At 47.3% G+C, this 23,505-nt stretch overlaps 1 protein-coding gene across 2 annotated transcripts; it reads left to right on the top strand.

Moving 5' to 3' along the window:
• The first annotated feature begins 906 nt into the window (after positions 1-906).
• TMEM248 (transmembrane protein 248) lies at positions 907-17,302 on the top strand. Of its 2 annotated transcripts, XM_084218882.1 has the most exons (7): positions 907-1,095; positions 9,190-9,364; positions 10,305-10,590; positions 12,073-12,223; positions 12,882-13,065; positions 13,480-13,623; positions 14,486-17,301. In XM_084218882.1, the coding sequence occupies exons 2-7, from the start codon at positions 9,206-9,208 to the stop codon at positions 14,504-14,506; spliced, it is 945 nt and encodes a 314-aa protein (XP_084075008.1). In that variant the 5' UTR covers positions 907-1,095; positions 9,190-9,205; the 3' UTR covers positions 14,507-17,301. The 2 variants fall into 2 exon arrangements, with proteins under 2 accessions (XP_084075008.1, XP_084075009.1); XM_084218883.1 differs by lacking the exon at positions 907-1,095 and having other exon boundaries at positions 9,195-9,364; positions 14,486-17,302.
• Positions 17,303-23,505: the final 6,203 nt, after the last annotated feature.

Here is a 23,505-nt window from a genome sequence, read left to right as displayed (position 1 = left end):
ATTCTGCAGCTCCTCAGGTTGGGTCTTTTATTGTAAAATATTTATTTGCATGGGAACTCCTGCATTTATTTCCTTTGGTAAAAATGATATTTTACAGGAAATGCTGGAGTCATTAATTGTGATTATTGCTCATTAATTCAGTGCTGTCATTTTGGAGTTTCTGACCTTTCAGATCCTCATGGGACTGCTGGAGTTTTACCTCTTAAACACTTTTAGGGAATATTTTTCACCCAAATATTTTAGTGCATAATTATTAGTTTATTTTTTTATAATTAATTTATTTTAATGCAATATTTAGGGAAGGTTGTCAGGGACAGTAAAAAGCTCCACCAGACCCCACATTCTCCTCATGGAAACATCTTCGTCGTATCGCCGTTAATAATACTAATTATTAATGATAGTAATTTATAAAAATGCAATATAAAACAATATTATTTATCACGATAAATGTAACCAAAGATTTGTTTGCTTTAAAGATTTAACCCTGAACACCTTTAGGTATTGGAATAGGTATTTATGTTAGGAAATATAACAAAAAAGATGTTTGGGGGTAATTTTTAGACGAAAAGGGGAGGGGAAAGGCGAGAACATCCTGAGGGAGGCTGGGGGGGAGCGCAGGGCTCGGGCCGGGGAGAGAGCGCCGTGAGGGCCCGGTGCCGTTCCCGGTGCTGTTCCCTGGCCCATTCCCGGCTCCGTTCCCGATGCTGCTCCCGGTTCCATTCCCCGTTCCATTCCCGGTTCCGTTCCCAGTTCCATTCCCGGTTCCGTTCCCAGTTCCATTCCCGTTGCTGTTCCCGGGCCCTCCCGCGCTGCCGGCGCCGCCTCAATCTTGTCCCCCCCGCGCCACCGTCGGCGGGTGAGGGGTCAGGGCTGCGGCCCGGAAGCGGCGGCGGAGGCGGGGCCCGGTGCCGGGGCCTGTCCGTGTGTCCGGCCCGGGGCTGCCCTGCCCGGGGAGCGGCCTCTCCCCCCGCCGCCCGTCCGCCCGTGCCCGCAGCCCCGGCAGGGCAGGACGATGGTGCAGAGCCCGCCCGCACGGCAGCGCCGCCGCCTCTGAGCCCCGCCCGGCCCGGGGGCCTGAGCCCGCCGCGGACGCCGGTAAGGAGCGGACGGGGGCGGCTCTGCGGCCCGGCTTGCCGGGGGATGCGGCTGCCGTGAGGCCGCTCCGGGGCTGGGAGCAGCGGGGGGAGCGCCGGGAGAGCCCCCGGGGAGCCTCGGGCAGCCTCGGGCCGCGGCACCGCCGCGCTGCCCCCGGGCCCCGCGTCCCGGCTGCGTTCGGGGCGCTTCGGCTCTGCCGGGGGGTTGTGTCTCGGTTTATTTTTGTTATTTACATATAATAATTATATTGGGAAAGGTCGTCAGCTTGAAGTTTGTATGCGTGGCGTCGTAGCAAAAAAAAAAAAAAAAAAAAAGGTGAAAAATAATAATTTCTGTAGCACTAAAAATAGTTGTGTTTCAAATAGCCTCTGAACAGGGATTCCTGCGTGGCGCTTTTTTTGTGTGATTGTTTTGGAATGTTTTCCCCAATTTTCTATACCCTCATATTTCATCCTCTTTCACTTTTTTTGGAGGGTTTAACTTGACTAATGATCTCATGATGGTTTTAATAATAAAATTCCTGGTGCATCATGCCTGGAACATGGCTGCTCCATCCATGCCGCTACATCCCAATCACCCTGGGAGAAAATACATTACAGTACAGCTGGGATTTTATTTTTCCCCATTTTCCCTTCGTTTGCTGTTTAAGGGTTCGTCTTTGGGGAAATTTATTTCCAGGATTAGCTCTGGAGATGGAATTATCGGGGTGAATTTGCCCTGGCAGACAAACCTGGAGGGCAGATAAGGATTCAGTAATTAAGGTTTGCTCTCCACATCCTCGCTGAACTTCCCCGAAGTTTGGCCGCTGCAACAACGTGGTGGAGAAAAAAAAAAACCTGGGCCTGGCTGTTGTGGTAAATGATTATTGCGTTTTTTTTCCGAGGGCTGAGTTACAGGAAACACTCCCGATGAATCCCTGTGCCTCTGGGCAGCACACACAGCTCGGGTTTCAGCTGCCGCTTCCCTGCACCTGCCTGTGCCCGAACAATCCCGGTGGCTGCGCTCCAGCTCCTGCTCAGCAGGTGTGCTCAGCTCTCAGATAACTTCTGTGGCAGCCCGAGCACAAATAATCCTGAATTGTGGCTGGAAATCGCCCCCTCAGCCCGGCCCACCAGGCAGGATTAAGCCCCGGGTGGCTTTGTTACCTGCCCTGATTTGAGGAGTGGCCCTGCTGGAATGTGATTCTTCTTTTCCGCTTGAAAGACAAGAGCTTGGAAGGTCACCTGAGTAAACAAAATAGTCCCTGTGCTCTGAGTGCCCAGCTCAGGGCAGGCACAGACAGAGCTGGCTGTCCTTTGTGAGCTGGGGACAGAGGGACAGAGCCTGGCACATCCAGACCCCTCCTGGAGCACCCCCTCAGCTGATCCTGCAGGTCTGGCAGCTGGGATAATCTTTTTTGTTAAATAACAGCACAGGCTTTGTAGAAATGGAGCTGTTTTATCAATCTAGCCCTAAGCTATTAATGAAACCTGCTGGTGTCAGAATTGTATTGCTTTTCCCAAACCTGCCCTTACCCAAAGCATGGCTGGGTGGGAGTTCATTTTCTTTCTGAGAGTGTCCTGCCCTGTGAATAAAGCAGGTTCCCAGGGCTCAGAACTCCCAGGCTTTGTTTTGGATGAAAACCCGTGTGTGTGCTGGCACTGGGGGTCTGTTAATGTGTAAAATGGAGAGTGAACTCACCCAGCTGGGGCTGGGCAGGCTGAGGTGCTGTTTGCTCTGAGCAGTGGGGGTGAAGCACACAGACATGAGAATATTCCAGCCATAGCTTTGATATCTCAGCTGTGTCCCAGCTCCCTCATTTCAGTTGGTTTTGCTGCTGTTTCTATTTCCATCAGTGCCCACTGGCTGTTTTGCTGCTTTTCTCCCTTCTTTCCACACCCAAACTCTGAATTTGCCATTCCCCAAAGCTGCCATTTCCTCAGCTTGTCAGTCATTTTTCTGCTTGTGATTCAAGCTGTGTATCTGTCTGCATCCCTGTCTCCTCACAGCTCTCATTACAGACTGAAGAGCCTTTTCCTGGCATTTCTCTGCACTTTCACTGCTGAATTGGGTCCCACATTCCTTAATGAGTAGCTTTAATGAAGTCAACAATTAACCTTGAACTGGTCACTCAATCAATTTGTGATTATTCAACAGTAACTGAGAATTTTCACACTTCTTCATCAAAGCCATCCTGTATTTTTTGATTTCTTATGGATCTTTAAAGGTCCTGTAAAATGGAATAATTTTATTTTTCCTTTTCTCTCCCAGATTCTCATGCTGAGCAGCAGTAACCAGAATAGCATTTTTAATACAAATTCAAAGTCCTTCATCTATTATTGTGTGTTTTATTGCAGTCTGGGTGATTTGGGTTGTGGTAACTCACATTGGAAGTCATGACTTGGATCTGGAAAAGCTGGAAGGTTTAAAAATGCCCATGAGCTCTTTTAGATGGAAGTGGATTCATTCCCATGGCACAGGCTCTTGACAGACAGAGATGCCTGCTTCAAGTTTGGCACCAAAATGTCTGATTTTCAACCAGAGGTTGAGTTCATTTTGATTTTACAGCTGGGTGTGCTTTAAATTATGTTTTTCCCTTCTAACAAAAGTCAGAATTCAGGGTTCATTGAACCAGGGGAAAGAAAGCTTCCTCACTCTGTTGCTGCTTCCTGGCTTTTAACTTTCTTTGCCTTTTCTCATCCATCATTTTAAGAACTGAGAACATACAAAAAATACTTGGAACTTGTTTGGATTTGTCTGTTTCTGCACGAATTTTTCTTCCAGTGGGAAATGGAAATCAACTTTGCTGTCCCCAGAGTATCAGCTGGCACAAAGTTCAGGTGCTTGTGGTGAATCCACCAGACTTTTTGAACAATGCAAGTCTGTTGGGAAGGGCTGTCACACACAGATTGAGTAATGTTTGTTCTCCTTTTTATTTTTTACATCATTGACCTTTTTTTTTTTCAAGTTTTCTCTCTTTATAGAGAGATGAAGTCAGAAATTTGGGTGTTTGAAATTTGATGTTTACAATTTTCTATCATTCACCAAATTACTTTCCTTCCTTGGCTTTGTTTTGTGGGCAGACCTGAAATGTTTGCTTTTGGTGCCCCTCTTGGGGATGTTGGATTGATTAATTAATCTTTGAAAAGTGTTTTGAGAGGTGAAAAGAAACATTTCATGCAAGTATGAAGCATTTGCTTCTTTCTATTCATGCAAGTCCCTGGTTTTTGCTGATACTCTGCATCCTGATCCTTTATCAGGATGCCAGGAGGAAGGAATGTCCTTTTCCACATTTCCAGGTGCTGTTCTCCTCCTGCTCTGTGCAGTGCATATGCAAAGCCACTTTCCTGCCACTTTCAGCTTCCAGGCTCCAGGAAAATGGAAGTTTTTTGTAAAAATGTGGATTTTTTTTCTCAGTAAACATATTTGTGGATAAAATAGCTCAGCAAACTGATAAGCCAGTTCTGGCTGGACCCCATTCCCCTTATCTCCCACTGGAGCAGATGTGTTTGTGCACATCTGCTGATCCTGGGGTTATGTTGGGTTGGATTCAAGGACCCAAGGTGATGTTTTTGTGAAGTTTCCTCCTCCACATGCCCTGATTGCTTCCCTCCCTGTGTGCTGAGGAGAAACCTGCTGGCATTTCCTAGGAGTTGTTTGGTTTGGTTTATTTTGTTCATGCTGGAGGAGAGGAGGAGGCTCAGCTGCACAGAGGTGGTGCTGTGCCCTGGGGGATTCCTCCAGGATGAATTCCTCCTTCCTGCCTGCCCTGCTGCTGCTGGGGAAGGTTTTAGGCTGTGCAATTTCATCCCCCATTCCTAAAAAGATGATCTGAAGCTGCTGCAGATCCTAACACCTCTATTTCCCCCAGATATCAGGATGCTGAAGTTATTTTCCTTACACTTGGTCTTGAACCTCATCAGGTTGTCCCAGAGCCACCTCTCCAGCCTGTCCAGATCCTTCCCACACAGTTTGGTGTCACTGCCAAGCTTGTCCCCATGTCCCTGTCACCCTCAAAGATGCTGACCAGCACCAGCCCCATCAGCAGCCCCAGCTCACACAACTCTGGTTTTCATTTTGCTTTATTTTCACTTTAGACATCAAATTTGAAGGGAAGAAATCCAGATGAAAGATGATTTTGGTGCCTGCTGCTCTTTATTGTTGTTAAAGGTGTTTGAGGTGAACACCACTGCTTTGTTTGCATTTATTTATGGCTGCTTTCCCATGGTCTGTTTGATTTGTATTTGTAAATATTCCTTTGGCACACGACATCATTTTCATTCAGAGTGGTTAACCCTGAGCTGGCCCATTTCCTAACCCCTCTGCACCCCTGCTGGTGGGGCACCTTTGAAAATACAATTGGTTCATTTGTTTGAGCTGCACAGCTCAATTGAAACACTGTTCTCTGCAATGAGATACTGAAAATTGAAAAACTTGTCAGATCCTACAGGAGAAGTGCTGGGATAGGCACTGCTGCCTCCTGCCCTTCTCCTACACCCAATTTTCCTCCTTAGGATATTTCAGTGGTGATTTCACATTTAAACCCCTCCTCTAGAGTGATTACCTTGCCTGCACAACAAGAAAGGGAAATATCTGTGAGGAAATTCCATCATTTTAAGCTTTCTAGTGGCAGGGTGGTAGTTGACATTATTGACAAAAATGTCAAACCACTTTGATCTCTTTAAAATTCATGTTTGGTTTGGGGGTTTTTTCACTTTGGTAAGTGCAATTTTGCTTTCAATACCTGCTTTAGTACAGCATATGGGATTTTTATTGTTCTTGGGAATTCAGCTCCTTTGATATTAAGCCTCCAAATGGGAATTTAATATTTCAGCTGTGACTCATTGCATTGACTTTTTGGTCTTTGCAATAGACTTCAAGATTTTCCTTGTTTGCAGTTTAGCCTTGAGAAACTCATCAGTCTATTTCAGCAGCTTCCTCTTCCACACTCTTTCATCCACAAATAAAGAGGAATTCACAATGTTCCTCCTTTGAGGTTGCTCTCAGGAGCTGTTGTGGAGGAAATCTCCCCAAATTACGGAATATTTTCCTGCTTTTGAGTTGGCTGCTCAATTCTGGCTTTCTCTGCCACTCTGACAGATTAAACTGTTGTATTTCCCCCCTTTACCATTTTAATCTTTTTCCGTGCCTGGGTTTGTAGATGCTGATTTAAGAGCACAACATCTCCAGGCTTTCCTGGCGAGTTCCACCAGCTGTAACTGCTGCTGAACATCCCTCACTACCCAGCAATTACCTTTGAGCTGCTGGCCAATGTTCCAGCCTGGCAGTTTTCATTCTTGAGCTCCTTGTTTAGTCTGACTGGGGAGATTTTTATTGCACCAAGTATTAAAAGGCTTTGCTGGAGTGGAGAGAGGCAGCAACAATCATTAGAGCCACTCACTAAATTATTTATTTGGCTAAAAAGTGAAATCTGATCTTGCTTGCCTGACCTGCCAGGAGGTAAAAGCATTGTTTTGTTTTGGTTTGCTTTTTTTCAAACTCTGTGAACAAGAAATAAAAGTTTAAATGATATTCTTGAAGTTATTCATTTACACAGAGGAGGAAGTTAGTTACTAGAGCTGGCAGAAGAGTTGTGATGCATTGTGATTCTAACAGAGAGGAGTTTAAGGAACCCTGAAAATCCATAGACACTTTGATGTAATGCACTGATCTGCATCACAAATTCCATGACAATTTAAGTACTTTGATTAAAAAATCAGTAATTCTTCAGGCAGCAGCATGGAAACATTCATCCTTCTGCTTTCCCCCATTGCTGTTTTCATGTCAGCTCCAGTATTGAAATGCACAGTTGTTCCCTTTTCCCTCCCAAATGCTCCAAAGGCACATTACTCCTCGGAAATTGCAGCTTATGGCATTTTCTAATTGCTTTCAAAGCCAGTGAGTTATGGCAGCATATTAAACAACTGGCACTTAAAAGCTGGTGATCTCTTACATAAAAATATTAGCCTGAATATTTCCTTGTGTAGGATTTTCAGCACATCCCTTTTTTTTGTATGGCTGGTTTTAGACCGTGTGGCAAACAAATTCTAATGGAGCTGTTGGAAACCCCTTTAAAAAAGGAATCCCAGCCCTGGATGTGCTGTGGGTGACACTCAGCCCTGATTAAAACTGCAATAAACTCTGCATCTGTGTTATTTCCTAAAGGAAATTTGGGAGGGGACACTGCCTACAACTCTGCTTTTGGGTTAGGTTTTGATCTCCTTCCACCTCCCCATGTGTCTCCCACGTTTCCAGAAGGAGTATTTGGGATTTTGCCTCTGGATGGAGCATTTGGGGTTTTTTACTGTGGCTCTTTTAAGGAATTTGCTGCCAGGGACAAGATAGGCAGAACGTGCAGAAGGGCGGATCATTCCCAGCATGATCCCTGCCAGCCCCAGCTCTCCCTTCCCTGTCCCTGCTGCCTTCTGCCACCTGCCCTGGCTGTGCCACAGCTGCTCTGGGACAGAGTTCTGGTAAGGTGCACATTTCTCATCACCTTTTCTTCCCCTCTCATCCCTCTCCTTTCCCTGCTTTTCACCCCAGCTTTGTAGAGGTGTTTTCGCAGCACCCACTTCTCACTGAGAAAAACTTCCTGGGCTTTGCAGGGTGGATGGAAAGGGGATGCTGGTGCAAAATAATAAAGCCAGGATGAGATCTTGAGCTCTGGAGAGCTCTGTCTCAGCAGGTTTCAGCCAGGAGAGTGAGTGGGAGTCAGCAGGCACAGCCCAGGGTTGTGTTGTTGGCACTGCACCTCTGTCTCTTCTCCCTGAGCTGGATTTTCCCCTCTCTGGGACACTTCTGCAGGTTCTGTCAATATTTCTTCTGCTAACAGGAACTGCTGAAGCGTTCCTGCCAGTAAAATCATGAGTGTACATGAGGAAGTTGGGATCATTGTACTCTGTGGGCTCTGAAAAGGGCTTTGTCTTCACACTTGTTCTTTACCCTTCTTTTGTTTTCTCTTAAATCAATAGATCGCAGCACAGATCCCTCCCTGCCTTGCCCTGTGCCTCTCATCCTCTGAGCTGCCACTTTTCAGCCCTGCTACACCTGGATTGTAAATAGGAATCAGTGGGAATCACCCCAAGCTGCAGGAGCAGTCCCTGCCTTAGTTAAATGTTATCAGATCTCTATGGATGTTCAACTTTAACCCTTGCAGTACAGAATTCTCTTTGCTTTCCCCTCAGAATTTTGGAGATAGCAGTGCATTGCTAGGAGCAGCTCCTGCCTTGGTGGTTTAGTTGGGGTTAAAAGCCTTTTCAGCCAGGGTTTTAGGTAGGACAAAGATAAAGGTGGGCTTGGAGGTCCTCCTTGCAGAGCTTCTGAAGGACATGTCACAAAGCTGCCCTTTAACACCTGGCTGTTTGCTTTTCCCTGGGTGTGGAGATGGGGAAGCTGACACAGGAATTTGGGTCCTTTTGCTCTGCAGATAAAAATTCAGGAGGGGAATCAGACAAAATACTATATTTGGGGCAAAAATTAATGACTTGGGACATTTTGTCAGCTTGTCAGGTCCTGGCTATGCTTACAGATAGGACAAAAAGTTATAGATCCTGCAAGAATCAAATAAAGACCAAGTCTTCCAGCCTCCACCTTAATGCAGTTTTTTGGGTGGTTTTGCCTATAGGATTCTTGATGCAAAAGCCTTAAATAATGTAGGGCTGCTTCTCAGGTCCTGCTTTGAAAACAGAGGCATTTGGGGTGGTGCAAAGAGGGATCCTTAAGGCTCCAGCCTTGATTTTCAAAGGATGTGCAAAGTTTGATTTGTACCTTAGTGCATTCAGACATTACTGGCATTAAAATGTAGCAGTGGTACCCTGCCTGGGGAAAGGCAAGAACTGCCTTTATTGCTTACCAGTGGTGCTGGGCTGTGCTGGAAGCCCTCACTCCTTTAAAGCTGTTCCCAGCTGGCACTTTGAGGCCTTGGGGAGGTGAAGTGGAGCCTGTTCTGATCGCTGCTGTGTTTCAGGCACACGCTCTGTGTTCAGGGAACAGCCACGGAACCGAATCTCAATTCTGTGTTCAGTCGCATTTCTCTCCTTCTGTCTGCTGTGATCCACCACCCCCCAGCTGTAACACACAGTGCAGTGACTCTGCTGGAACGTTCTTTCCCCTCAGGTGAACAATCAGAATAATGTTCTACATAAACCTGTTGGAGAACCTGAAGGTTTACATCAGCAGCCGCCCTCCGCTCGTGGTCTTTATGATCAGCGTGAGCGCCATGGCCATCGCCTTCCTGACACTGGGCTACTTCTTCAAGATCAAGGAGATCAAATCCCCAGAAATGACAGAGGTACGTGCAAAAATGGAAAACATGCCCAAAGTTTGGGTTTTTTCCCCTCCTAGAGAGCACAGAGTTGTGTAGGGGATTGTCTCCATTTTACTTTTAGAAGGGCTGTTGGGGTGGGTGTCTGTTGGTTGTTTTATATCAAGGATGAGGCCAAATCATCTGTCATGGATCTTCCCTGCTGTGGCTAGGAACCTTTCAGTTTGTTATTTAGGTGTCATTCAGTTTGTTTATTTAGCTTGGTTTGGGGAATTTCTTCCCTCAGCACTGCCCTGTAAGGAGGGGAACCTGGGCAGAAACCACTCAGCCCGGAGCGTGGTGAGGGGCTGGGAACACAACCCTGTGAGGAACCACTGAGGGAGCTGGGGGTGCTCAGCCTGCAGAAAAGGAGACTCAGGGGTGACCTCATCACTGTACAGCTCCTGAAAGGTGCCTGTGCTCAGCTGGGGCTGGGCTTTTTCTGCAACAGCACTGACAGAACCAGAGCACACAGCCTTAAGCTGCACCAAGGGAAATACAAGTTGGATATTAGGAAAAATTGTTTTACAGAAAGAGTGATGAAGTTCTGGAATGGCTGCCCAGGGAGGTGATGGAGTCCCCATCCCTGGGTGTGTTTAACAAAGCCTGAATGTGGCACTGGGTGCCAGGGTTGAGTTGAGGGGTTGAGACTGGGTTGGACTTGATGATCTTAAAGGTCTCTTCCAGCCTGGTGATTCTGTGAATTCTGTGAACAGACTGAGTTTCCTTTCCAGCTCAGGGGAGGGAGCTGGGACTGAACCCATCTGAGTTCTACAAACAACTTTCCTGTAGCTGAGCCAGCCCTGCTGGTGTTTGTGCTGCTCTCCGAGCCGTGTGATTTTTGTTCAATGGCCTGGAACCGGGCGGGACGGGACCGAGCGAGACGGGAGCTCCCTCATGGCCTTAAAATCTCCTCTTTTGCTTTAAGGACTGGAATACTTTCCTGCTGAGGTTTAATGATTTGGACTTCTGTATATCTGAGAATGAAACCTTGAAGCACCTCCTGAATGACACCACAACTCCAGAGAGCACGGTGACCAGCGGGCAGGCCAGGTCTTCCACGCAGTCCCCACAGACCCTCGAGGACTCTGGTCCCATCAACATCTCTGTCACCATCACGCTGACCCTGGACCCTCTCAGACCTTTTGGGGGATACTCTCGCAATGTCACACACCTCAGCTCCACAATTTTTGGGCACCAAATTGGACTTTCAGGTAGGCAAGGCTGGATCTTCAATAATTTAGGTTACAGTTGGCTTTTAGAGTTTTTTCTAACCTTTCACGGGGGAATTGGCTTCAAACTGAAACTGAGGAGGTTTAGATTAAATATTAGGAAGAGATTCTTTACTGTGAGGGTGATGAGTACTCAGGAAGCTGTGACTACACCATCCCTGGGAGTGTCCAAGGCCAGGTTGGACAGAGCTTGGAGCAACCTGGGCTAGTGCAAGGTGTCCCTGCCCATGGCAGGGGGTGGAACAAGATCGTTTTTAGGGTCCACTCCAACCCAAACCATTCTATTATTCCAAATAATTATATGATTTTAATAACTGTATAATCAAATAAAAATTTACCAGCTTGTTATGGGTGAGGTAACTCTTAGGCACAGAACACAGATGTGTTCCCAGATTTATTCTGAGTTTATTCCTGTCTGGAGCCCTTCTCTTGTTTGTTAGAGGAAATTGTCCCTGCATTCAGAATGGAAAAGAACCTGCAGGCATGCCAGGATCAGGCTTGGCAGTTTGAAATTAAACCTAATGATAATGGAAGGTCATTGTTTAAGCCAGCAAAATTCCAAACAGTGACTCTCTTCAGTTTTGTCTTGATCCATCAAGTCCTCAGCTGACATTTCAAATGTGGCATAGATGCAGTAGAGAGTATTATGTTGCCTAAAAAATTCTAGTTTATCTAAAATGCATAAGTGAATCAGCTTTAATATCACAAACAGCACCAGATAAGATGATTATGGCTTCTGTGGTGTGCAGAGACCAATCTGCTCTCTGGCTGCCTGCCAGGAAGTTTTGACAGGAGTTCATAGAGAATTAATAGCAATTGATAATAGAACCTCACTGTATTTTAGCTTTCAGCCAGAATTGCATTTTATAATAATGCTGAAGGCCTTGAACCTGTGGAGAGATGTTGCCAATAGTTGCAAATGTGCATTACTGGAGTTTCTGTTGTTATTTTGTTGCTGCTTTGAGAGCTACCAAATGCAAGTTCCATTTGCAGCAGCCTGGATTTGTTTTCAATCTGAATTTCTCCACGTGGAGTTATCATACAGGACTTAATGTGCAGTTCAGTATCTGCTGACTCTTTTTTCTCTACACAAATATCTCCAGTTTGAAAAGTGAGCATCAGACAAAACAGATGTGGAACAAAGTTCTTGGGAGGAGAAAGGCTTTTCTAATAAAGGTCTGTGAAAATGCATGAATTCACTTAGAGTTTTTAATTTGTGAAAGCAGCCTGATGACCCCAGTTCTGAGGTGGGAGAGATTAGAAAGAGCAGCAGCTGGGGGATTTTGTGGTTTGTTTTGGGTTTAACTTTTCTCTTTGCTCTCTTTGTTGCCTGCAAAGATCCGGGATGACTCCAAAGGGTGATGCTTCCTCCCTTAATCATCTGTGTGTTCTCCTTCTCCCAGTGATTGTTGCTCAGATACTTTTGTGAACCAAAGCCCAGCTTTCCTTGTCTCTTTCTCAAAGGCAGAGAATCCCACGAGGAGATAAACATCACCTTCACCCTGCCAGCTGCCTGGAACTCTGACGACTGCGTCCTGCACGGCCACTGCGAGCAGGTCGTGTTCACCACCTGCATGACTGTGACAGCAGCCAGCAACGTGTTCCCAGTCACAGTGTGAGTGCAGCTCTCCCCCAGGGGCTGCTTCCTGCCTCAGTCATTCCTCTGAGTTCTTAGCTCCTCCTGAAAATTACTGTTAATGATGGAAATTACATCCCTGCACTCCTCCCCCCATGGTAAAATGTCTGTCACAAAACCTCTGCTGTCTTAAGAGATTTTTTGGCCCATGCCTGCCTTTTAACTGTGATTTAAACATCACTGGGAGCAAGAGAATCTGTGGAAATTTAAGGGATTTACCCCATAATTGGGTTTCAGAGATGAGATTTGACACTGAGGTTCTCACCCTCTTCCCTGCTGAGAGATCAGCACAAGGCAAAGGCTGCTTTGCCTTCACCAAAATATCTTCCCTTTGTCTTCTCTGGATTCCCTGACACTGTTCCATCCAACCTGGAGAAGCCCAGGCTGTGGGAAGCCTTAGGAAAACCAGTATTTTTCCAATTAAGCTGTGGGATGTTGGCTCAGTGCAACAACATGCAGTTAAATTCTGATTTTAGCATAGCAATCGTGTGGCTTTTGGGGGTTTTTAACTTAAACTTTGGGGTTTTGTTGTTGCTTTGGAAGGCCCAAACTAAAACCATGTTTTGAGAAGCAAACTTGTCCTGGTTGAACATGGAAAATACATTTCAGGGTGCTGATTATTTCTGTTTTCTTGCAGTCAGCCACCACATTGTGTTCCTGAGACCTACAGCAATGCCACTCTCTGGTACAAGATCTTCACCACGGCCAGGGACTCGAACACAAAATATGCCCAGGATTACAACCCCTTCTGGTGTTACAAGGGAGCAATTGGCAAAGTCTACCATGCTTTAAATCCCAAACTAACTGTTATAGTTCCAGATGTAAGTGCTGGGCTGTTCCTCTGGTGTTTTCAGTAAATGCTTAGCTCTGGTTTCATTGGCTGTGGTTCCTAAAATTGTCATTTTTGCTGCTGGTTTATTGTTGTGGTGTGAGGGCTGAGAATTCTCCACCATAATGGGTTTGATGATCTTCATCCACGTGCCTCACAGCTCTTGATAACCACCATTTATAATTTGAAATCATTTCACAAAAGCCTCTGCCAGTATTTGGAAAAATATCCCTAACACAGATGTTTATCACAAGAAACATTTTGTGCCACAATTAGGAATCACTTCCATTGCTGTGTAAAGGGGAGAAAGTTGATTAATGAAGTAATTTCTGGGTTGATTTGGTCATTATTGCTTTCCTGTCCAATGCTAAGTCAGTAAATGGTTTTAATTTGCTTTTCTGTGCAGGATGATCGCTCTCTAATAAACCTGCACCTCATGCACACCAGTTACTTCCTCTTTGTGATGGTGATCACAATGTTCTGCTATGCAGTCATTAAAGGCAGACCAAGCAAACTGAGGCAAAGCAACACAGAATTCTGCTCTGAAAAGGTGAGTAACAAAATCCTGACTCTGATAAGGAAACAGAGAAAAGCTCCTGTTGGGCAGAGGACAGACTGGTTTTTCTTGTCTCTGGAGATGGGGATTTAATTGCCTTTCATTGTGGACAGTGCAGGTAGGGGTTATAAAATCCACACAAGTGCTTTGGAGATCCTCAGAATGAGATTTCTGTCCTCCAGAAATGGATTATTGCAGCTCAGGAAGTGCTGGGCTGTGGCTCTTCTGCCATTATTCTGCTGTTGCTTGAACTGTTTTGTGTGAAGCAATGAATAGGTGACATTAAATCTTCATTTATTCGTTATCTTTTACCACAACAGACTGAAAACCTTGAGTAAAACAGGATACATAATTCTAAGGGTTGCTCATCAGAATTAAGTTAAAAACAAAGCTGTTGAAAGAGTCACTGGTTGCTAATTAGAATTAAGTTTAAAACAGTAACCAAGCTGTTGAATCATTGTTCAGTATTACCTTGGGGACTTGCAGTTTGCCTGAAGGATTAAATAGGAATATTTTTAATTGAGAAGTAGGAAGCCAGTGTTGACACCTTTTGGTCTTAATGATATTTTGTAGTTTGAGCTGGTTTGGGGTGTTTTATGTGGTTTTTTTTTTTGTTGTTTTTTTTTTTTTTTTTTTTTTTTTTTTTAGTGGTTTGGGACTTTTATTCTATTGATTTTTACAAAGTACAAAACGCCTTCGGACTCCTTTTGATTTCCTTTCCAAGTCAGACTTTCCAAGCTTTCTTTGAAAAGTCAAGGACAGCTCTGCCAGCTCACAGAGATAAATCATATCACTGTTACAGGATTAAGAATTTGCCTTTAATTGAATATTTTCTCTTCCTTTGTTTTTCTTCCAGGTTGCTTTGTCAGAAGCATAAAAACCCCTCCCTGTCCTCCTGAGAACGACCGAAACCATTGCCTGCTGAACCCAGCCTGGGTCTTAACACTCTGTGAATCCATTACCTTGCAATGTTGGTTTATTCCAACCAAAGACATTTCAAAGTGCCTGTAATTGATTTGTACATATTTATAAAAGCAGAATATTCAGAGTAATTCTGAGCAGATGTGCTTGTCCCCGTGGCATGGTCGGGTTCCCCTGGCCCTGCCCTGGGACAGCCCCATGTTGGTGTAGATAACTCCAGTGAAAAGGCTCCACAGAGGCAGAGATTTTTGTCTAGCTGCACCTGGGCAGGTGAAGATGCCTTTGCAAGTGTCTCAAACCAACCAAGAGATGTTTGGTTTTTTGCCCAATCTGTACAGTGTGTTTGAACCAAGTATGCACCTTTGATATAATCCTGCATTTCCAAAGCCACCAATCTACAACATGAGTTCAATGTGTGTTTGTGTGGCCTAATACTTTATTCCATTTGCTCCTTGCTTGCAAGAAAAGATATCAACGTTTTAGATTTTTTTTTCTCTTTTGGAAGAAAAAAAAAGTACATATTCACATTTTAATAGTGCTGTATTTAGGACAAACTTGTGCTTTTATTCATAGTAAAAAAATTAAGAAGTGAAGTCCCATTTTAAACTGTTACTTACTGAAAAGAACTGTTTGATTTTGTTTGTTTGGTTTTTTTTGTTTTGGTTTGGTTTTTTTGGGGTTTTTTTTTGGTATTTCATTTGGCTTGCTGAATGCCAGAGAACCAGTCAGCACAGAGACTATCTGGAAAACTTTTCCACTTGGCCTCCCATCCCCAGCCCTCCAGCCAGGATTGTGTGTCTCTGCTGCAGAGCAGCTGTCTGTAAGCTCTTTTTTTTTTTTTTCCCTTTTCTTTTCTTTCTAGAAAGTGAAACTTAATAAAAAGATGTATTGTGTTAGCAGCCTGCTGGGGCTCTGCACAGCCTTGGGCAAGTGCAAAGAGTGAAAGGAGAAGAGATCCCAGAGTCTGTTCCAGAGCTTCACTCTGGACTGTGCCTGCAGCTCTGAGGGGCAGCTGCCACTGGCACTGCTGAGCTCTGGCCCATTAAATTCATTAATTTGCCATTTTCTGCTGTTCACTCAGGGGAAAATGGCCACAAAAGTGGGGCTCTTGTGAGGAAGGTCAAAGAAACCACCCAGTGAATCCCCTTCTGTTCTCTGTGTCCATTCTTCAGTCTGAGATTTGATTCTGTGCATTTCTCCCTTCTCCATTCTGACTTTTGCTGGTTTTTATTCCTGGTTCCTTGAGCAGCCTCCTGAATTTCAGGGGTCAGGCTCTTCCTGCAGACATTTCCAGCCCTGCTTTTAAATCTCACTGGTTGCCGTAATTGACTTTTTATTTTCTCCCAGCTTTCATTCATTCCTTCATTCCTTCCCACAGGCTTTTTTTCCTCCTCCTTTTGCTCCAAACTCCACAGAAGAAAAAAAGCCAAGTGAGAATCTCATAGTCTCAGTGATGCTGGCAGAAAATTCCCAGTTTATTCCCTCCAGACACCACTCCTGGTCTGTGTGTGTTGGGACTTCAGTAAGTTCACGAGTGTTAAGGGTGTTTGAGCAGTCACAGTTTTGTTTCCTCCCACAGTTTCAGTTCCCTCAGTGGGATTACCTGACATGTTTTCCTCCAGGGAATGTTAAGGCAAAGCTTTAGAGATGGCCTGGTTTGAAGTTTAGGGGTAAAAAGAAGCTCCCAGTTTTCTCCTGATGCTGCTGTGGGCTGCTGCTGCTTCCCTGGGGTGAGGCAGGGGAGTGAAACAGGCCAAGAGCTTCTCCTGAGCTGTTCCTAAATCCCAGCCTGAGCTGTTCCTAAATCCCACGAGCCCAGCCTTCTGTGTTAATCCTCACTCCAAGAGCTGCCTCCAAGGGTGGCTGGATCTGGGGCCCAAAGGCAGGAATAGGAGATGGATTGGGAGAGAGGAATCCTGGAAATACCCAAAAACCACCCAAAAATCCTCTGGCTCCTTCAGGAAAGCAAAGCAAATCCTTTCAGCTTCAACAAATTCCAGCTCCAAACATCCCAGCTGGAATTTCAGCTGTTGGGGGAACCATTTGGGAATGAAAGGAACCTCCTTGGCAACGTCTCCCCCACTTTCTGCAGCCCCAGGAATCTTAAAGATTGTCACCCACAGATGCAAAAGGGAAAACTTTGGAGAGTTGGATTTTTTGGCCTCAGTTCATCCTTTTGCCCCCTGTATTGCAGCAGGGAGGTGCAGGGTGTCCCAGCAGGCCAAGTGCTGGAATGCTGAGGAATATTGGATTGTTCCCAGGCGATGTACAAAGTTAAATGAAAACAGAAGAGTTAAAACTTAATATTAAAGTTCAGATCATATTGATCTTTCCTTTTTTTGTTTTCTTTTTTCTTTTTAACTATGACTTGAATCAGTTTTGATTCTATTTGTACGTGTTTTCTTGTTCTTAGAAAGCTGCCATTTTCTTTCTTTTTTTTTTCTTTTTTTTTTTTTTGCATTTTCTTTGGCATTACATAGAAAATCTGAGCCTTGGTTTCAACCCTCTGCAGGTGATTGTAGGGTTCGAGATGGCTGTTTTTTGTTTTGTTTTGTTTTGTTCTTACATTTCACTTGTCTTGTTGCATGATGGTTAATAGCTGATTTGGAAATGACATTTCTCTCCTAGATTAATTTTTGTGTTTGTAAGATGTGCATATTGCTTTGCAGAATAAAAACTATGAAGTTTATCCTTGCTGTCTTTATTTCCACGGCCTGGTGGCTGCAGAGGTTTCATAAATCAATCAAAATTACGTGGAGCACAGGAGGAAATCAGGGGAAAATCTGCAGCAAAATGAAATTGAATTTGGGTTGTAAATTCTCTTTTTTCCCCCAGCACTCATCATCAAAACCTTGCTGGTGATGAATTGCCAGGCAGGGAGAAAATCAATCTGAAGGTAGCAGCCCCTCTTTCTGTTCAACTCCTGGGACTTCTCTGCTGTCGCCAAAATTTGGATTCCTGAGCCCAGCCCTGTCCTGGAGGATCAGCAGGAGCTGCACACACACAAAGGATCCATTGTGGGACCTTTCTCTCAGCTTTTGCCAAATTTTTGGGTGCAGTCTGAGGCCTGACCTTGAGGTGTCTGTGAGCCCTGGCTGGGAGCGGCTCAGCGGCCAAAACAAGGGCTGGGATCTCCCTGCTGCCCATTGCTGAGCTGTCCCTGGAATAAAGAGCAATAAGATTCAACCTGTAGTGACAGAAAGAGTAAGGCAAGGCAGAGAGCAGCTTTTTTTAATGTTAGTGAATTTAAAAAATGTCACATTTCTGTGTTATTTGTCTTTTGAAAGGATCCCTGCTGGTAATATTCCAGCAAGAAGGGGTTTCATAGTGAGGAGGGTGGTAAAATATTCCCTGTGGTGATGGGATAATCACACCAGGGAGTTATGTCAGTGAGGAAAGAGCCCAGGAGCAGCTCAGGTGAGGTGAGAGACTGAAAAACAGAGGTGTCCTTGGATTCTGTATGAACAAAACTGTCACCTAGAAGGCACAAATGGCTAAAAAATGTGATTTTGGTGGGGAAAGGGCTCGCCGTGGGGCTCAGAGCAATGGATGTGCCCCTAAATTTGAGCCTCGCCCTCCTGAAAGCCTGGTTGTGTTCCTTAAAGCTCAGGGAATGGGGAAAAACAGCTTAAAAATGCACATTTCCAAAAGGAAACCCTCTGGGAGATCCCAGGGCAATGCAGGTGACCTGAAAGTGTCTGGAAATGAGGAGAAATCAAACGTGGATCTGGGTCAGGGAGAGAACCCTGGAATTGCTGCAGGGAAAGGATTTGTAGGATGAGGTAAACTGAGGCAAAATGAGGAATGTCAGTGGGGTAGGGGGAGCTGGAGGGGATCCCTGAGGATGGAGGGGCTGGAGGGGCAATCCAGAGGGGCTGGAGGGGGATCCCTGAGCAGGAATCCCTGCGGAGGGAGAGGCTGAGGGGGATTTCTGAGCAGGGATCCCTGAGACAGAGAGTCTGGAGGGGAATTCCTGTGGAGGGAGGGTCTGAAAGGGGATCCGCAGCAGGGGATCCCTGAGGAGAGAGGGGCTGCGGGAAGATCCTGAAGTGAGGATCCCTGAGGATGGACGGGCTGCAGAGGGAATCCCTGAGGAGGAATCCCGTGGGACTGAGGGTGTGGAGGGGAAATCATGGGGTGGGGATTCCTGAGGATGGAGGGGCTGGAGGGGGATGCTGGAGCGGGGATTCCTGAGGGGGATCCCTGAGGGGAATGGAGGGGCTGGAAGGAGAACCCTGAGCGGGGAGCGCTGAGGATGGAGGGGCTGGAGGGGGATCCTGGAGGACAAAGGATTCGGAGGGGTGTCCGTGACCGGGTGTTCCCGGTGTCCCTGTCCGTGTGTCCCTGTCCGTGTGTCCCCGTCGGACGCCGCTGGGTGGCGGCACGGGCCCGTCCTTTCCCGAGCGGGGCCGGGCTCCTTTCGGAGCCGGTGGAAAATCCCGGAGCCGCCGCGTTCTCCCACCCCGCCGTTCCCCAGGGGTCTCTGGCTCCGGTGGTGTCTGGTTGGGTCTGGCAGCCCCCGGGTTTTGTGCACTGAGGGCAGGTGTGGGAGGGAAAACCGGGATTTTTCCCGGAGATGTCCCGGTGGGAGAGGCACTCCCCGCACACCTGCGGGCTCAGGAGCGCGGCCCCTCCCGCATCCCCGCACCGCGCCCCGACAGCCTCCAGGCACAGCAGGAGACCAAAACACCTCCCTGACAAAATTCCTTGTCCTTTCATCTGTATTCCCAATAAACAACACACCCACCCCTAGCACTCCGGGGTAGGCACGAGGTGTCCCCTGAGCAGCGTCCCAGGTCATGGATTAACCCTTAATTACAAATATTCCACACCGGCAGCTGCTTGGGGAAAGGGAGTGAGGTTGTTTTTCCCAGGTCTTGCTTGCAGGCAGGGAAAGGGAAGAGCAGGAAACTCGTAAGGAGTAAATTGGGTTTGTGGATCCCCCCTTGGCAGCCCAGCCCGGTGAGTACAAAGGTCAAAGCAATCAGACAGAACTTTTCCTGCCATCGGTTAAAGGAGCAATTCCAGAGGATTTGCTTTTCTCTGTTGTGATAACCGTGAAGCTCAGCCCCCAGATCTGATGCTGGTTCTGGCTGCCAAGCACAGGGTCTGCCTTCAATCAGAATTCATCTCAGCAGCGATATTTGGGGTAGAAAGGTGCTGGCTCCACGGTGGTGGCTCAGATCCCTGCTGGCAGCAAGAATTCACCATTTCCTGAGCAGGACCCAGCCCCGATGCCCAACTTTGCCCTGAAGGCGACGGGAATTAATCATTCTTTGGGAGATTTGAGCTTCCCCACCCCTCGTCCTTTATTTAAAGCCACAATCCCCGCGATTCCCGGCCCTGATGGATGCGGGAACTCCTCTCCTTCCTCTCTTCGCTTTGGGGGAAGCTGCTGCTGTGGGGGAGCGAGGCGAGCTCCTCTAATTATTTATGGCGCTCCATCGTGCGTGGATAAAATGGTTTGTAGGGATCCTTGCTGGATCGCGGGAGAGCTCCCAGCAGGGAATGCCAGGGATGCTGTGCCACCTGCAGGGTGACACCAGCCGCATTCCGTGTGCCGAGGGGATGCCGGCTGGCACAGAGGAAATTCCCTCCCTCAGGAATTGCCGGACGCGGTCTGAGGAGTGCGGAGCGAACCGCGGGGTGAGGGGAGCCCCCACAGCGGGCCCGGCACCTCCTCCCAGCCTGGCACAGCCCCAGGGACACTGAGGCAGCCTCAGCCCTCGGGTGTTCCGCAGATCTGCCCGGATCCCGGCTCTCAGCCCAGGGGAATTGCTTCCCAAAGGATCCTGCCCGGATCCCGGCTCTCAGCCCAGGGGAATTGCTTCCCAAAGGATCCTGCCTTTGTCAGGGCAGCCATCCCAGGGGTTCAGGCACACAAAGCCTGTCCTGAGCTCCAGCAATCCCTGGCTGCCCGGAGCTCCTTCCTGAGCCCCAGCACGGCCCCTGAGCTGTGCCCAATCCTGCTGGAGCTGTGCTGCTCTGGGAATATTTCAATCCCCAGACCCGAGCTCACTCCCAGGCGTGGGGAGCTCTGTCCTTTGGGGGCTGACAGGGATGGGGACAGTCTGGGGGAGGCTCTGTGAGTGGGGTGAGCTGCTGCCTTTGAACAGGATCAGGGTTTGAGATCAAAAACTCGCTGAAACCAACATTTCTGGGCGGGTTGAATCGCTTTTTGTGGCTCATACCCTGCTCTGAGCAGTAGGTGTGTGATGCTCTGAGTGCTCTCCACAGCGTGACCTCAGTGGGGTCAGAAGTTTGTGGCTCTTGAGGACAGCACATCTCTGCTATTTTTGGCTGGATTTTCCTGAGAGCAGCTTGCAGATGTTGATGTTGGGAGCACAAGGCTTCTAGAGCTGGCTGGGGCAGCCCAGGAGAGGCAGCGAGTTCCTGCTGGAGAGATTTCTCTGCTGGGGCTGCTTCCTCTGGGGCTTTGAGAAATGCTGCTTCTCCTTTTCTCCATTCCTCCTCTTCCTCCCCCTCCTCCTCCTCCCAGCCTCATTCCCTGTGCACAGCCTTGCTGGCAGTTTTGCCATCGATTGCAAATCCAGATGTGACCTTGCTGCCAAGAGATTTTGGGAATCATCCCTCCCTGCTGCTCTCCCTGCAGGGGGAGGGTGCTCTGGGCCTTGTGCTGCTCATTTCCCTAAAATCAGCCACTTCCAGCCTCCAGCCTGGGGCGTTTCAGCTGCTGCAGAGAGCTGCCAGGAAAGCTGCAACCTTCGGCATTCCTGGAAATGGGAAACCCTCCCATGTCCAGCCAGCTTCTCATCCAAAACTCCCCGTGCTGTTAGGAGGGGTTGCTTTCCCTCCTGGCAAGTGGAAGGGTTGGGATTTGTGTGGTTGAACCTCCTGAGAGATGCCAAGAACGTGTTAGAGGGGTTCAATTTAATTTCTTGGGCTTCCAGAGGTGCTGGAAGCAGAGGGTGACTCGTTAATCCAACCCATCTGGGAATGCTGGGATCTGCATCGTGCCAGGGTGGAGGCCTGGAAGTGGCAGGGGGCATTTTTGAGGCTGTAAAGTGATTTACTTGCTTTATTTGCAAAGACCCAAAACCCCAAAACTATTTGTAAAAAAGAAAAAAAAAAGTTTATTTGATTTATTTGTAAAGAGATGTAAAGGAAAGGCAAAGTGATTTATTTGCTTCCAAAGCCACAACAGAGAAGAGCCCTCTCAGCAGAGCCAAAAAGATCATTTAAAGCAGGAATCTTCTGTCTCTGGATGGGTTTGGGGTCTGCTTTGGGTGTTTGGCCTTGCTTATCCTGGGATCTGTTACCAGCAGGGTCATCCCCTGTGGATGGATGGAGGGATGGATGGATGGATGGATGGATGGATGGATGGATGGATGGATGGATGGATGGATGGATGGATGGATGGAAATGTGAACACACCTTGGCAAAATTATTCTGGGGAGCCACAACCAACTGAAATAACTTTGAGGAGCCTTGGCTCTTCTTTTCCAAGGGTTACCCCAGGTGAAAAGGAGGGAGAAATTGGGAATATCCAGGGCAACAAATGAACCAGTTGGGTCTTGAGAAGTCTCATCCCTGTCTCAAAATAGCAACACTCCCCCTGCTCTGCATGTTTTAACACCCTCATCTTCTTACTGAGCAAAATAAGCTCTTAGCTGGAGAAGAGAGGGCTTTTATCTAGATTAAGGCTGAGGCCAAGCAGGGAAGAGGCCTCTGGGTTGCTCAGGACTGTCACCATCTGCTGCTTGATGAGCTTTCTCTTCTCTTTGCTGAACCTTTTGGAGGCTTTGGGTTAATTTGAGCTGGGAAAAAAAAAATAATAATCCCAGAGAGTCTGGATGTGCCAGGGAGGGGTTCTCAGCTGGTAAAAGAGGCTCTGAGGTGTGGGAAAGCTGTGGAATCATCATTGTGGGGATGAGAGGGACCCTAAAAAGGGTTGGGAGCCTCTGCAAAGCCAAAGAGCTGAGCCATGGCTGGATGGTTGCTGAGCTTTCAATGCCAATTTTGCTGAGTGCTGGTGGTTGCTGCTTTTAATTCCTCAAAACTGAAGTCCAGGGAATGCATTTCAGAGTGTGGTGCTTCCAATTCTGGGATATTTTTGTGTCCTGAGTACCCCTGGGATGCTGAGCAATGCCACAAAGGGGAAAGGAGAGGTAGATCCACATTTCTCAGCAGCACTGCTTTTGTGTTTTCCTTACATTTTGGGTCTAAATTTTGGGTTGTGGCTCACCTGCATAATTCATCTTTTCTTTCTGAATTTTGGATGCTCCAGAGTCCATTTGGATTCTCTCCACCTGCATCCTCTCCCTCCTAATCCCATTATTCTTCTTCCTTAAGATGCTTTTTTTCCCAATTTACCAGAAGCACTTCTCCAACCTCATATTTTCCCAAATCCAGGTGCTCTCCCCTTCTCTCCCCCAAGATTTTCCACGCAAAATATTCCCATCCAAACTCAAACCCTTAACCCTGAGCAAAACCAAAACTCCCTGGGGCTGCAGGAAGTGATCCATCCTCCCTCTGGGGACAGCTCCAGCTCTTTTCCCACTCCAAGGCCTGGATCCCTGGTGTTTATAAAACCCAAAGTCTGTTTACACACTGGCCAAAAGTTGTTTAGCAGGAGGTTAAAGCTGCCAGGCATTTTTCTGGAGTCATCTGGACAAGGCACCCTTTGCTTCCCTCCCAGCAGGATTGGGAATCCCTTGGGGAATTTTCTTTGGGGTGCAGGGAACAGCATTGCCCAGAGAGGCTTTGGCAGGGAAATAGGGCAGGGAGCCTTGGTGTGGGGAACTGCAGAGAGGATTGGGGATGGGGAGCTGTGGATTTGGGAGTCCACACTTTGGGAAGTGTATCCTTGGATTTTTCCTGGAGTTTTGTGCATCCCCTGCCAGGCCCCAGCCCCAGATCCAGGATGGGATGGGAGCAGGAGATCCCTGGGAGAGGGGAGCCCCAGCAGGACCAGCCCTGCTCCTGGGGAGGGCC

This window comes from Fringilla coelebs (genome assembly GCF_963513975.1).
Source record: "Fringilla coelebs genome assembly, chromosome: 20".
Taxonomy (NCBI): domain Eukaryota; kingdom Metazoa; phylum Chordata; class Aves; order Passeriformes; family Fringillidae; genus Fringilla; species Fringilla coelebs.
Note: the sequence above shows the minus strand (reverse complement) of the source record. Positions and strands in the feature narration are given on the sequence as shown.